We start from the raw sequence: 12,068 nt of genomic DNA, 5'->3' as shown, positions 1-12,068 counted from the left end.
TGCCTACGAACGCTTTTCATTCTAAAACAAGCTTTCGTTTTGCGGCATTTGCCTGTGTTAATGAAGGCTAGTTTTCTACCAACAGGCATCGAATCAGATACCTACTGAATTAGAAGGGGGGTTGTTGTCAACGCCAGCCTCTGCGTATATACCATTGGTTACAATCGGGAGGACGAGCCCCAGAGCACTAAACTATTGGCTAGAATGGCTGTCTATCTGTCTTTTTAAGGCTCTACGACAGCATATAAAACGCGTAGAGGGGCTGAACGCAGCGCGAGATCCAGCAGCTCAAGCTTGGTCTACTTACTTGAGCGTAGGGGAGTTGAGAGAACGAGCTCACTAACATACACACTCACACACAGACTGACTGCGAGTTTGAACTATTTTTTTATATTACAATCTATCGATTTTTGGAGGGGGGTCTTCCAGGCTTCATTATTTTGATCCGTATTATACTTTTGTATAAAATGTATTGAATACGGAAACTTGCAGACGAGGTAAAAAAAAATTTGCGCGCTAAGTCAGTTTTGGGTGGATTTTTTTCATTTTGTAGAATATACTGTCATTCGAGAGGGAGGGCTGGGGCAGCCAAGCTTAAAAGAAGGCGGAGAGAGCGGCGACCAGGCGTTGTGTGTGAGAGAGCCCATCGCTCTATCCCTATGTGAATGTGTGTGCGTGTGCCTTTTTTCCTTCCTAGAGCTCTCATTGCTAATGAATAATTCATTAGCTTGGGTGACGTTTATTTTAGAGGCGGGTTTATGTAAATAGTTTGCACTTTTCTCAATACAGAGGAGGCGGGTTCATACACGCGCGCAGAGGAGAGGGTGGATTTACGTCGTTGGACGCACGCGTTTTCTCTCCTGGCTTTCTTGCAAAGCTTGTGATGAGTGGCTTACTGGCTTGTGCTCCAAGCTTGTAGCTACTGTCAGACAGCGGGGAAGTTATGCAGCCGGTGCTCTGAAGACGCATGTCTTTTCAGTGTACTGTAGATTATGAATTCAGGGAGCACGCCTACCGCAAAATAAATAAGACTAGTCTTTTAAGCAAATCAAGAAAATGGCATTCCAGAGTAAGTACATAGACAGCTAATATGTTTTGTTTTTCTTTTTTAAGTATCTATTGATGAGTTGTAGAAGCATATTTTGAAAGACTTTTCGTAATGTCTCTTTAATTCCCTTTCAAAGTTAACCGTCAGCTCCAGAATCAGTCTCCGCAGTACTGAGTGGAAGATGATCGAGATGTCAGTGGACAAAGAGACTGTTTTAGCTGGTGATGGAAGAGTGGACCCCATGACGCATCAGCAACCCCAACAGCTCACAGAATGTACTGGAAGCTGCACTAATGCCCCCAAATCTTTGGTGGCCACATCTGGTAGCTTGGAAGATGGCACCGCTTGCACCGTAGCTGCTTTTTCGGGTAGTGTGGTTCTGACAGAGCAGCTGACTAATGAATCAAATTCTTCTGGGGGCTGCAGCCGCACTGAAAGCATGGGCCTAGGGCCTCGGAACCATTTTCGCCCAAAAAACGGGCTGCAACAACCACAGCAGCAGCAGAAGATGAACAAGCGCCGTTACAGCATGAATGTGGGTTTCAAGCACCCGGGCTTCAGCAAGAGGAGGCGGCGGGCTAACTCGGAGAGCGACCCGGTCTTGCCCACCAACTTCCTGCTGGGTGGAAACATCTTTGACCCACTGAATCTCAACAGCTTGCTGGACGACGAGGTGAACCGGGCCCTGAATGCAGAGACGCCAAAGTCTTCGCCATTGCCTGCTAAGAGTCGTGATCCCGTGGAAATACTAATTCCCAAAGACATCACAGACCCTTTAAACCTTAACAGTGCTGGGGGGAACAGTGATATCCTTGTGTCACCTTTGAAGAGCGGGGGCAGGAAGAGACATCGTAACCGGCATCATGGAGGAGGAGGAGGAGGCATGGCAACCGCACAGCTTGACCTCTCTTTGTCTGAGAGGGGTAAGCCCGCCGAGGGGTGTGTTGCAGCAGCTGGAGGGGCGTCCTTGCAATCACTGCCTGCATCCAGGGGTGCAGCAGCAAGTGTGGTTCCGGAGGCCCCCAAGGAGGGCGCTGTTATCCACCTCACACCTGTTCCAGAGTCCCCTCGCCCATATGAGCTCAACACCTCTATCAACTGCCGGGATGAGGTTGTGCAGCCCATCCTGCCACGCAGCCAGTCACATGCTGTGACTAGCTCCACTGTCCAGTCTCAGGCACAAGGCTCGGCAAATTCAGTCCCCGTCTCATCCTCGGCCACCCACCAGCTTCCTTCATCCCGGCACCGCAAGCGCCGGCGCACGTCCAGCAAGTCCGACTCATCGATCACCCCCACCCAGCCGGCTAAGAAAGGGAGCGTGGAAAAGGGGCGAGGACCTGGTTCAGGGAAGCGACCACAAACCTTCCATACACCAGTAGGGGGCGGTCGAGCAGGGAGCCTCCCTGCAAGTGGTAAGTCTGGCCACCAGCAGCCTCGGAATCGTCGCAAACAGCAGAAGTTCCAGTATGGCAACTACAATAAGTATTATGGCTATCGCAACCTGGGTCTGAGTGAGGACTCGCGGTTGCGCGTGCTGAAGCCGGAATGGTTCCGGGGCAAAGCAGTGCTAGACCTGGGCTGCAACACAGGCCACGTGACCCTCACCATCGCCACCAACTGGCGCCCTGCCCGCATTCTAGGCCTGGACATTGACGGCGGACTGATTCATGCGGCACGACAGAACATCAGGCACTACCTGTCGGAGTTGCAGGCACAAGAGGCCCGACGGACTGCGGTGGGGTGGCAGGCGGAGGAGGGAACAGGAGTCAAAACCCAGGAGGGGGGATTGAAGGAGAGGAAGAAGCACAGGATCCAGGAGCAGAAAGCAAAGGTGACTGAAAAGGGAGGAAACAAAATGGAGGACAAACAGGAAGCAGGACAAAAGCAAGAAGAGGTTACACCAATGGACACTTCAGGTCCCACAGAAAAGAGGGGTACAGGGAAGGCGGGGAAGGCAGGAAAGGTGGGACTGACAGAACGTGTTGTGGCCTCTAGGGAGCCCCTTGGAGGTCCCGTGAGCATAGGCCGCCCTTTTCCTATTTCACTGCGGATCTGTAGGGGCCCCATTGCAGCACCCCCCCTTTTACGCACCATCCCTGGGGACTTCCCTGCCAATGTCTCCTTTGTCAAGGTAAGGGCTTGTTGTGTATGGGCTTGATTATTAACTTAGTTGCATTATTGGTGAAAATGAAATTTTGGCCTCTGCCATATGTAATATTTCGCAATTCAATCAATGATCGCATGTGCTGGGATTGATTAGCTGCATGTCAGTGTTGTGTTAAGGTTGTGTAACATGCTCCATAGTTTACTTTAAGTGTTGTGGCAGGATACTACTTCCTTATCAGTGTGTTGGTATGTAAACAATATATTTGGGTCAGACATGGGTCAGAAGCTACCGCAAAGCTTGTGAGAGCCTTTATTTCTCCAGGCCCTGATGGACAAATACTAAATTGTTACAAAATTGACCTTTTTCATAATCATCCCTTCAGAAGGTTAATTCACCCAGGCGCTGACCGTAAACTGTGTGTTCCGTTTTTGGCGTAGCATGACGAGAAGTGCCACAGCTGCTTGTTAAAAGATGCACATTCCAATTATTTGTTTAGACAAAACGGGGCAAACTAGCATACATGGCTCAGAGTGTGTGTGTGTGTGTGTATACATACGTCTATACGTAATTGCAGTAGTTAGTCAGTGTGTATGTGTATTTGTATTTGTGTGATGGTGTAAAGTCCATATTCTTTGAAGTATCTGTGCTGGCACTCTACAGCGTAGCGGAGTACTGTGTGAGGCCTACCAGGTCTCAGCCCCGAGCTGCACTAGTTTGCAGGCAGCTGTGACGGAGCACTCTGAGATCGCGTTTGTCTCTGCAGACAGCTGGAGTCCGAATGGAAACCCCAGCACAAGGGGCCTTCTGTTTGTGCAGCGTTGGGCCTGCACTTTTGTTTTGTATCTCAGCGTGAGGGTGGAATTTGATGAGCAGTTGATGGAATTCAGTATTTCCCCTTGCGAGTGGTGGATGGGGGGAGGGGTTGTTTGTCTCCTCGTCCTCTCCGAAAGACCTTGGATCACGCCCACTGCTGCACACTTCCCCTCTGCCTTACTGCTGACTTGCTTTATCTCTCTCTCTCTCACTCACTCTCTCTCTCGCTCACACTCACAACATGGCTAGTGTTAGCAGGCAGCTGAGAGAGAGAGAGAGACACTCAATGACTCTTCATGCATACGGTTGATTTTCGATTTTTATAGTGTGACTGTGTGAAAGGTGATTTAAAACCCCATGTTTAAGTCTGTGAGAGGGGATTTGAGGCATGTGTGCACGCCATTTAGTGTGTTAATGGGTATGTGGGTTTGCTGTCTTGTTTGTGCATGCATTTGTTGATCTGTGTGAGTGTGTATGCAAAAACGTTTGGCTGCTTAGTAGCTGTGTGTTAATGGAGGGTATTAATGTGTTGGGGGTGTGAGTATGACACTGTGTCTGCGTGCATTTCGGATTGCAGGCTTCAGCATGCATTTGTCAACAGCCCTCATTTCATTGGTGTTTGTGAAAGGTCAAGTTTTTCCTGTTTTATTGTTACCCACAACTGTCAAGTTGTTACTAATTTCAATTTTGATAAGACAGTTTACTCATTATGCAGACCAAAACCTGGTTGGATTGGATTTTATTATTAATGCCTGATTAGCCTGATAACAAAGCTTACATAGATGGTGGATGAGTTTTCTCAGTGTTAAGAAAAGGTCAGTACAAGAAAGAAAAAAGTTAGTTGGTATATCAGTCTAAATAAATAGTTCGCTATCACTCCGTATTGCTTGCCCAAAAGAGAAGATTGGAAATTAGTTTATTTACATGCACAAATTTAAGTCACTGTTGATTTGAAAACTGTGTACCCAGCATCCTCTGACTAATCAAAAAAGAAGAGTCAGATTGATTACATTTGTAAAATTTAATTAAGAGAAGCCAAGTCTTGCATAAAATAACTGAGTTTAAAACCCATGGAGTACCATGAGCATGTTGTGGAGGAAAGGAAAATTATTATTGCTTGTGCTTATTTAAGAAAGAATAAATTGTGGATGCTTGTGAATTTAGTCTCTGAACAATACTTTATGAAACAGCCTCTGACATGTTTGTCATTCTGGATTTTGTAAATTTACATTTCTAAATTTACTACACTCGTCATGAAAGACATTTGAGCCCAAAAAAACCAGTAATGTGAACATGATAAATTATGATGGGATGTTTCATTGGCTTTCAGAAAGGCATGTCCGTACAGGTAGGCAAGAGGCCATTTCATAGGGAAACCGTTTTGATATGTAGCAGACTTTCAGGAATGCTGTAATGTAAAAGTAAGTCTGTATCAGAATTCAGTGAAGACTGGTGTTTGGGGTTGCCTGACAACCCCCCATGAACCTCCCTCCCTCCCTCGCAGGGAAACTACGTCCTGGAGAGTGACGCGCTCCTGCACACCCAGCAGCCGGAGTATGACGTTATCCTGTGCCTGAGCATGACCAAGTGGGTGCACCTGAACTGGGGCGACGGTGGGGTGCAGCGCCTCTTCAAACGGGCCTTCAGGCACCTGCAGCCTGGAGGAATCTTCATTCTGGAGCCACAGCCATGGGCCTCGTACGGAAAGAGGAAGAGGCTCACGGTGAGAGAGGGCTGAGGGAGGGAGGGAGGGTGGAAGGGAGGGGAAGAGCAAGCGAAAGAGGGAAAGGCACCGAATGAGAATGGGCAAAGGAGTCTGGACGGGGAAGGAGACGGCATGAATTTGGGAGGAAGACCGTAAGATGTGGACAAAGTGGGAGAGATTAAAAAAGGATTTAAAGTTCAGACAAAGAATCTGAATGTGTTGTGGCACTGTGAGGGCATATACAGGAATGAAAAGCCAGTGGGAGGATAGGAGATGGCTACATAGCATTGTGGATTTGCAGAGGGTTGTGAAGATCTCATACAGCTTCCGTATTCTTATGCAAAGATCTTATGATAACCTCTGAATAAAAAAATCCCCAGCCACTAAACCAGGCTTTGGACGGATTACTCAGTTATATGATTCATATAATGTAAAATGAGGACATTCAACAGTGTTAGATTAACATATTGGAGAAAATCTGTTTTCCGCTGCACATAGGTTTATTCTGTACTGCTGACCAAGGCTGCAGTGCATGGTTTTGGTCAGGGAAATACCTTTCCAAGTTTCTCAGAGTGAACTGAGGCAAAGGAAAGTCAAAGTGTTTCAGTTCATTTTAGTTGAGAGTTCACATTCAGTATGTTAAAACCTGGGCTGCCGTCTTCATTGTCATCCATTTTGTCATTGTTCTGTTCCAAACTTGACATTTATCAAGCACTGAATATGATTTGCAGGGCAGGACAACTCCAGTCCTCCATGACCTGCTGGTTTTTGTTCTTCTTGAAGTTTTCATTGTTTAATTGAAGTTATTCTTTGGAAAAGACTTCAACTTACCTTATTTACTAGGTATGGTCCATTCAAATGAGTCTGGAGTGAACAAGCCTTGTAATGGACATACTGTGGATGGACAAGTTTAAGGACTGGTGTTACCTGTCCTCAGTATGCATATTACCCTGCTCAGTTCTCCCCTGGATTCATTTGAGGGAAGCATTCATTCAAAAATGTTATTACTTGAGATAATGGATAGGCAGGCTATTTAAATCTTTGTGAGCCTCTATACTCGATAAGTTTAGATGTTTGAGGCTTACAAATCATTGGCTCATTTGAGCTTGTTGCCCACTCTGCGCAACTGCAGTACAAAACTTTAATTGGTCAAAATCAGTGAGAGATTGATGGGTCAAGAAAACACGACCCACAGTAGGGTTCATCAAGCTGCAAATGGGAATGGAGGAAAGCTCATTCAAGCCTTGTCAGTTGCTGTGACAAACCACAAAGCCTTGCTGCCCAAGGGAGAGGAGAGTGCAGAAGTAGCTCTCCCCCCTTTCCCCCACAAGCCTCTGCTGTGCTGGTCTCCAGGGCCCTTGGCTGCTAAAACCAGGAGGTTGCTGTGCCGGCTCAAACACATTAACATCATCCCTGCAAGTCAAAACATACACATCCTTGCTCAGCTAGGATTCTCATGCTATGTGCCTGTTCCATGAAAAGACTGCAAGTAGTGTAGCAATCCTACATTGTTTTAAATGTGAAGTGTAGCAGCCATCTTAGATTGTAGCTTCAGTTATGATTTGAAAAACTATTAAAAATGTGTAACTGTTTAGGTGCTCTAAATGATGACCATGTTCTCATGAGGAGGTTTATCTATGTTCAGATAATGGTGGAAAATAACAGGGAGCTGTCCCCTTCTCATCTTGTGGTAAATACAAATGTTTGTGATAATTTTATTTTTCATACCTCTCCAGGAGACCACCTATAAGAATTACTACAATATCCGCTTCAAGCCAGATCGGTTCACCTCCTACCTGACATCAGAAGTGGGCTTTTCCAGCTATGAGCTCCTTGGCACGCCTAAGAGCTCCTCCAGAGGTTGGTTCCCTTCCACTTCCAACTGTCTCATCCATTACAAACCTGCCTCTCCATCAGTAATTCTCAGTATTACAGAAAGGGAGCCAGAATGGAGAGTGGTGATCAGAAGATGTCCTGTGTTATGAGCCAATAATCTTGCAAGACATTACTAAAACAAGTTTAGTTTTTATAAATTGTAGGAGGGTTGGGCATGACGAACATGACAGGTTTTTTAAAAAAACTCATTTTTACTGCTTCATTCGGCATTCCCCATTCACTCCACTTGTTGAATTATTGGTATTAATTTAGACCCTACACGATTTCACTTATTTATGAGAAGAATAATAAGGCTAAGTATGAAATATTGCTTACCAGTAAGTGTGTGTAAGGCTTTATAGAATACAATAACAGTTCACAGCTGTAGCACATCTCATTTATCCCTTTGTGCTGTGATTGGCCCTGTGGACTCAGTTAGCAAAGGCATTACCCAGGGAGGGAGACTTTCAGTTGCCAGGGAGCTTCCTGACTTATTGCTGAATTTCAGGGGCCTCAGTCGCAAGCCTCTGATCTGCCCGCACTTGTTCTCTGACACGGTAGCTTTGGCAGCCGGTGCACTGCGTCCTGGAAACAGAGCCACTGACTTCTTATGTTTCTAATCCGGACTGTACCCACGCTGTCTGAGGCCTGCAGCCCTGCAGCCCTGCAGGACTGCTGACAATTGGCTCTACTGTCACCAAGGGAGGGTTCCGGTCTGCGGGGATGATGGCATCTCACTGTGGACCAGTGACCCTCCCCCTGGTTGACAGAGCACTCCCAAGTCCTCCTGTTAAGCTGTGCATCAAGGGTCTTCCTCTGGCTCATGTCCGTGCGAGCCTGCCTTGCAAACTGCAGCGCGATAAGAAGTGGGGCTTGAGGAGAGGAGAGCACGTAACTTGTCTGCCCTCTCCCGGTAAATATGATCTGGCATTCCAAAATGGGGAGCGGGGGGGGCATAAAAAACGGAATTCTTACATTTGTTAGTCTGAATCAGAAGCTTACAGTAAATAAATGAGTCGAGAGCTCTAATTGGATGTACAAAAAAAAACATCATAATGTTGTGCCGTTCCTTAATAAACTGGATAAGAAATGGTTGTTTTTTGCCAAAAACCTGTAGGTTTCCAGTCTTAAAAAAGTAATAGGCTTATGGTATGTGATCATTCAGGGATCTCATTTCCAATATTCATTAGGGGGCCTTGCATCTTGAATACACGGGCCCTATTTTTATTTTTGGTTTTCTTCATTGTCTGCTGTATGCGTTGGCAAATTCACCAAATTTGGCAGGCAGGCTGGGACCTCTGCCAAATGCTTAGTACAGCCATATGGACCTGTCAGAGACCTGGTGGTAGCCATTAACTGAACATTAATAATAATTAAATAATTAAAATGATTAAATAATGCACACGCATAATTAAAATTTGTGGTATGTTCCAGTGGTGTGTAACTTCGTACAGATATTTCCCTTGCTGTACCACCCATTTGTCCAATTTACATTGACTGGTTCCCCAGCCTTGGATTTCCTTCTGTATATAATCTTTGATAATTGTGTGCATGGTTTTAGGCTTACTTGTTTTTAGTTTTAGGTTTTAGTTTTAGACGTGATTTGATTGGCAGCTATAATCAAATGTATGTGTGCTTGCACAATTCCAAAGAAAGTGTCCTATTACTCTGTCATAGTTGGCTAGTGGCTAGGCTCGAGCCTGTACTTGGACCAAGAGCCTTTTACACACAGAGCAACATGGGGAGGTGTGATGTGGTGTACACGATATGTCACTTCATGACTTGACAATGATTCATGCAGATAGTGTAGCTTGACATTCTGTTCATGTACAATTGAAATGGTCATGTTTTGATTAAGAAGCAAAGTGTCATATGCAGATGAGCGTGTTTATACTCTGAGTACTGGAAGAGGTTTGTGCATGCATAAATCTGCAAGTAATAACGGGCACTCAAACTGTAGAATAACATGCAGCCTTAAGCGAGGAAAAAACTGCACATAAATTCACTTTAAAAGTGTTTATGCACACTTTCATTAAAATTGCGTAACTCTGAAAAATACTGACTAGCATATTTTGTCTGAAAAACATTGGTTGTTTTTTCAAATCTCATTTGACCTTATAGGGAAAATCTATTTTGCGCAAACAAGGCATTGTGGCTTTGTTATGCGTGTTCTGGTAGGTTGATGAAAATGTAAAACGTAGAGGGGTTTCCTGGCGTGTGTGTCAACAGCTGTACTTCAGACTGCTGCACAACCTTCTTTGAATAAACGATAACTGTTCTTGCATTACTGCCATTATTACAGATTTTCCATCAATCACGCCTCTACTGAAAGGCTGTTAGTATTTCTCTGTTGCCACATCGTTATTTGAGTTAAACCTTTGTCCGTCTTGCAGGATTTCAGAGGCCTATCTACCTGTTCCACAAAGGACCGTCTTGCTCAAGGAAATGACTCATTTGGAAGATGAACAAACATGGAACCTGAAAAGAATCAAGACTTCATTCATCCACCTATATCTGAAAAGCCAGCATAACCTTTTTTTTTTTTTTGATGGATATTTTTAACTTTTGAAAAATGGAATGGGAGAGGTTTGGAAAAAGGGGGAGAAAGTAGAGGGAAGATAAATGCTAAGGTGTACATCCAACAGACATGCTTTAGATTTATTTGCCTGTTTAACAGAAACTTGTAATTTTTTTTAAGATTGTGAAAAACTCAGAACAGACTACTAACAAATACACACACACATACACAGCATTGAAAGCATTATGCTCCAATTCTACGGTTTCTATATAAAAGTGCAGCTACAAATCTTTCTTTGTGAGAAAATGGGTATTATCCTCACGCGTTTGTTTCTCACTGTGGATCTGCATCTGTTCGAGGTGATAACACTGTAAAGATGTGACAGCTCACTCTGTTCAGTGTCGGTCCCTGTTCACTGGCACACAGTGCTTTATGTAACTGCCAGCTTCTGAAGCTGCTGGGTGATGAGATCACTTTCATTCCCTCTGACCGGGGGAGTCTCATAGAAGAACTGATGAGGGGTGCCCAACTTGGTCCTTGGTCAAGCTGTGGTTGTCTTTTGAAGGGGTGGTTTTCTTTTGCCAGCTCGGATGAACCACCCATGTTCAGTGTAAAACCTTAGCTTTATTCTGGACAGAGCAAGGTAAATAAGTGCATTGAGGACAGGCAGCTTCGGGTTTCTGTGCCGCTACCTCAGTGCTAAGACCTTTGGAACATTGTCACAAAACATTGTACTCATTCTGAGAATGTGTCAGCTGAGGAGGTTAACTTATGGGGCGCAGACATGACCCGCCCACCCCCAAGGAAAGTGATCGAAACAACACCTGAGGTGTGACTGAAAACCAGGTGGTCCTGGAAGCCTCAAACCGTGATGCCAAACAAAGGCCTGAAGCAGTACAGCCTGTCCAGCCAGCATGGGCTTGCACAACACGTGCCGATTGTACTGCAGGCCTCTAGTGCTGTGGAGGACACACCGTTGGACTGTATCGCTCCATTTTCAAAGACCTGTTGAATCCAGGCCACACTCAAGAGAGGATGACATTTCGGTGCAAAACGACCCTAATCTTACACATTGTAGACTGTTTATTCTGCAACCAACTCTTGTGCATCAAAAAAATAATTAAAAGGAGCACTGCTTATCTTGATACTCACCAGGTCTAACCCGTTTTGGAAGCCTGTTTTTACATTTTTTGGATTTGTTGGGACTATTAGATGCTGAACATGACTTTTGGTTGAGAGAAGAATGGTGCCATGTGGATCAAATGTGTGGGGACCACGTTTTCCCCCTCAGCATTAAATCATAGCACTATTCTCATCTGTATCAACTGCATCATTTTGCTGTGAAACCTCAGAGCGTTGGTCATCAATGTGTTTCTCGTGTATTTTTTAACTACATTTGGAGGAACACAGTTCAGCTTGGTTTGTGTGTGAGTTTGAGTGACAGGGAGGTCCGTACTCATTTTAAGATCATCTTCCCTCCAGACGGTCACAATTTAAAGGTTTTTGAAAACGTTCAATGTTTTAAACAATGAAGAGAAAAAATAAACCTGTTTCCAATTGGATCACCTGCTGTCTGTCCGTGTACATTGTAATCCCTTGTTTTACTTTGCAGATATTCATGTATAATGCGATTTACTATGGTCTCCAGGTCTCTACTAACAGGTCCAACTGCCCCAAATGAGCTAAAACTGGAGATGGGAAGCACTGCTAATGCTGCTTCTCCTGAACTGTTAATTTCATGCTAAAGCTGAAATGGTCCATAAGTCACACCCTTCTGCTCCAATATGCTTCATGAATGGCTGAGCAATTGCAGGATCTTTGCTATCTGCCGTTTTAGATTCCACTTTTTCTTTCATTGTAGGTTTCCACCAGTTTAGCAGAACACTAGCATGCAGGTCCTCCAAATCATGAGCTGTCAGCGGCTGCCTCTCCCTCCGCTGTCCCCTAGCTGAGCTGCACGGTCATAGGCTTTGAAGTATGTGCTGAATGCACTGCATAGGCA

General features: G+C 45.1%; 1 protein-coding gene across 2 annotated transcripts; it reads left to right on the top strand.

Moving 5' to 3' along the window:
- Positions 1-258: 258 nt before the first annotated feature.
- On the top strand, positions 259-11,628 carry mepceb (methylphosphate capping enzyme b). 2 transcript variants are annotated; one of them, XM_064329059.1, is made up of 6 exons: positions 259-497; positions 790-1,069; positions 1,185-3,179; positions 5,473-5,691; positions 7,410-7,533; positions 9,942-11,628. In XM_064329059.1, exons 2-6 carry the CDS (start codon positions 968-970, stop codon positions 9,995-9,997), a joined length of 2,496 nt encoding a protein of 831 aa, XP_064185129.1. In that variant the 5' UTR covers positions 259-497; positions 790-967; the 3' UTR covers positions 9,998-11,628. The 2 variants fall into 2 exon arrangements, with proteins under 2 accessions (XP_064185129.1, XP_064185128.1); XM_064329058.1 differs by having other exon boundaries at positions 259-671.
- Positions 11,629-12,068: the final 440 nt, after the last annotated feature.

The sequence above is a fragment of the Anguilla rostrata genome, chromosome 3 (genome assembly GCF_018555375.3).
Source record: "Anguilla rostrata isolate EN2019 chromosome 3, ASM1855537v3, whole genome shotgun sequence".
Lineage (NCBI taxonomy): Eukaryota > Metazoa > Chordata > Actinopteri > Anguilliformes > Anguillidae > Anguilla > Anguilla rostrata.
The sequence above is the reverse complement of the archived record's forward strand: the minus strand, read 5'-3'. Positions and strand labels throughout refer to the sequence as shown.

Excerpts from the sequence above, each read along its gene's own strand:
- mepceb (XM_064329059.1), top strand. The coding sequence starts at position 968 with ATGTCTTTTCAGTGTACTGTAGATTATGAATTCAGGGAGCACGCCTAC. Across the intron at positions 1,070-1,184 it reads CAAGAAAATGGCATTCCAGA|TTAACCGTCAGCTCCAGAAT; the intron begins GTAAGTACATAG and ends TCCCTTTCAAAG. Across the intron at positions 7,534-9,941 it reads GCCTAAGAGCTCCTCCAGAG|GATTTCAGAGGCCTATCTAC; the intron begins GTTGGTTCCCTT and ends TCCGTCTTGCAG.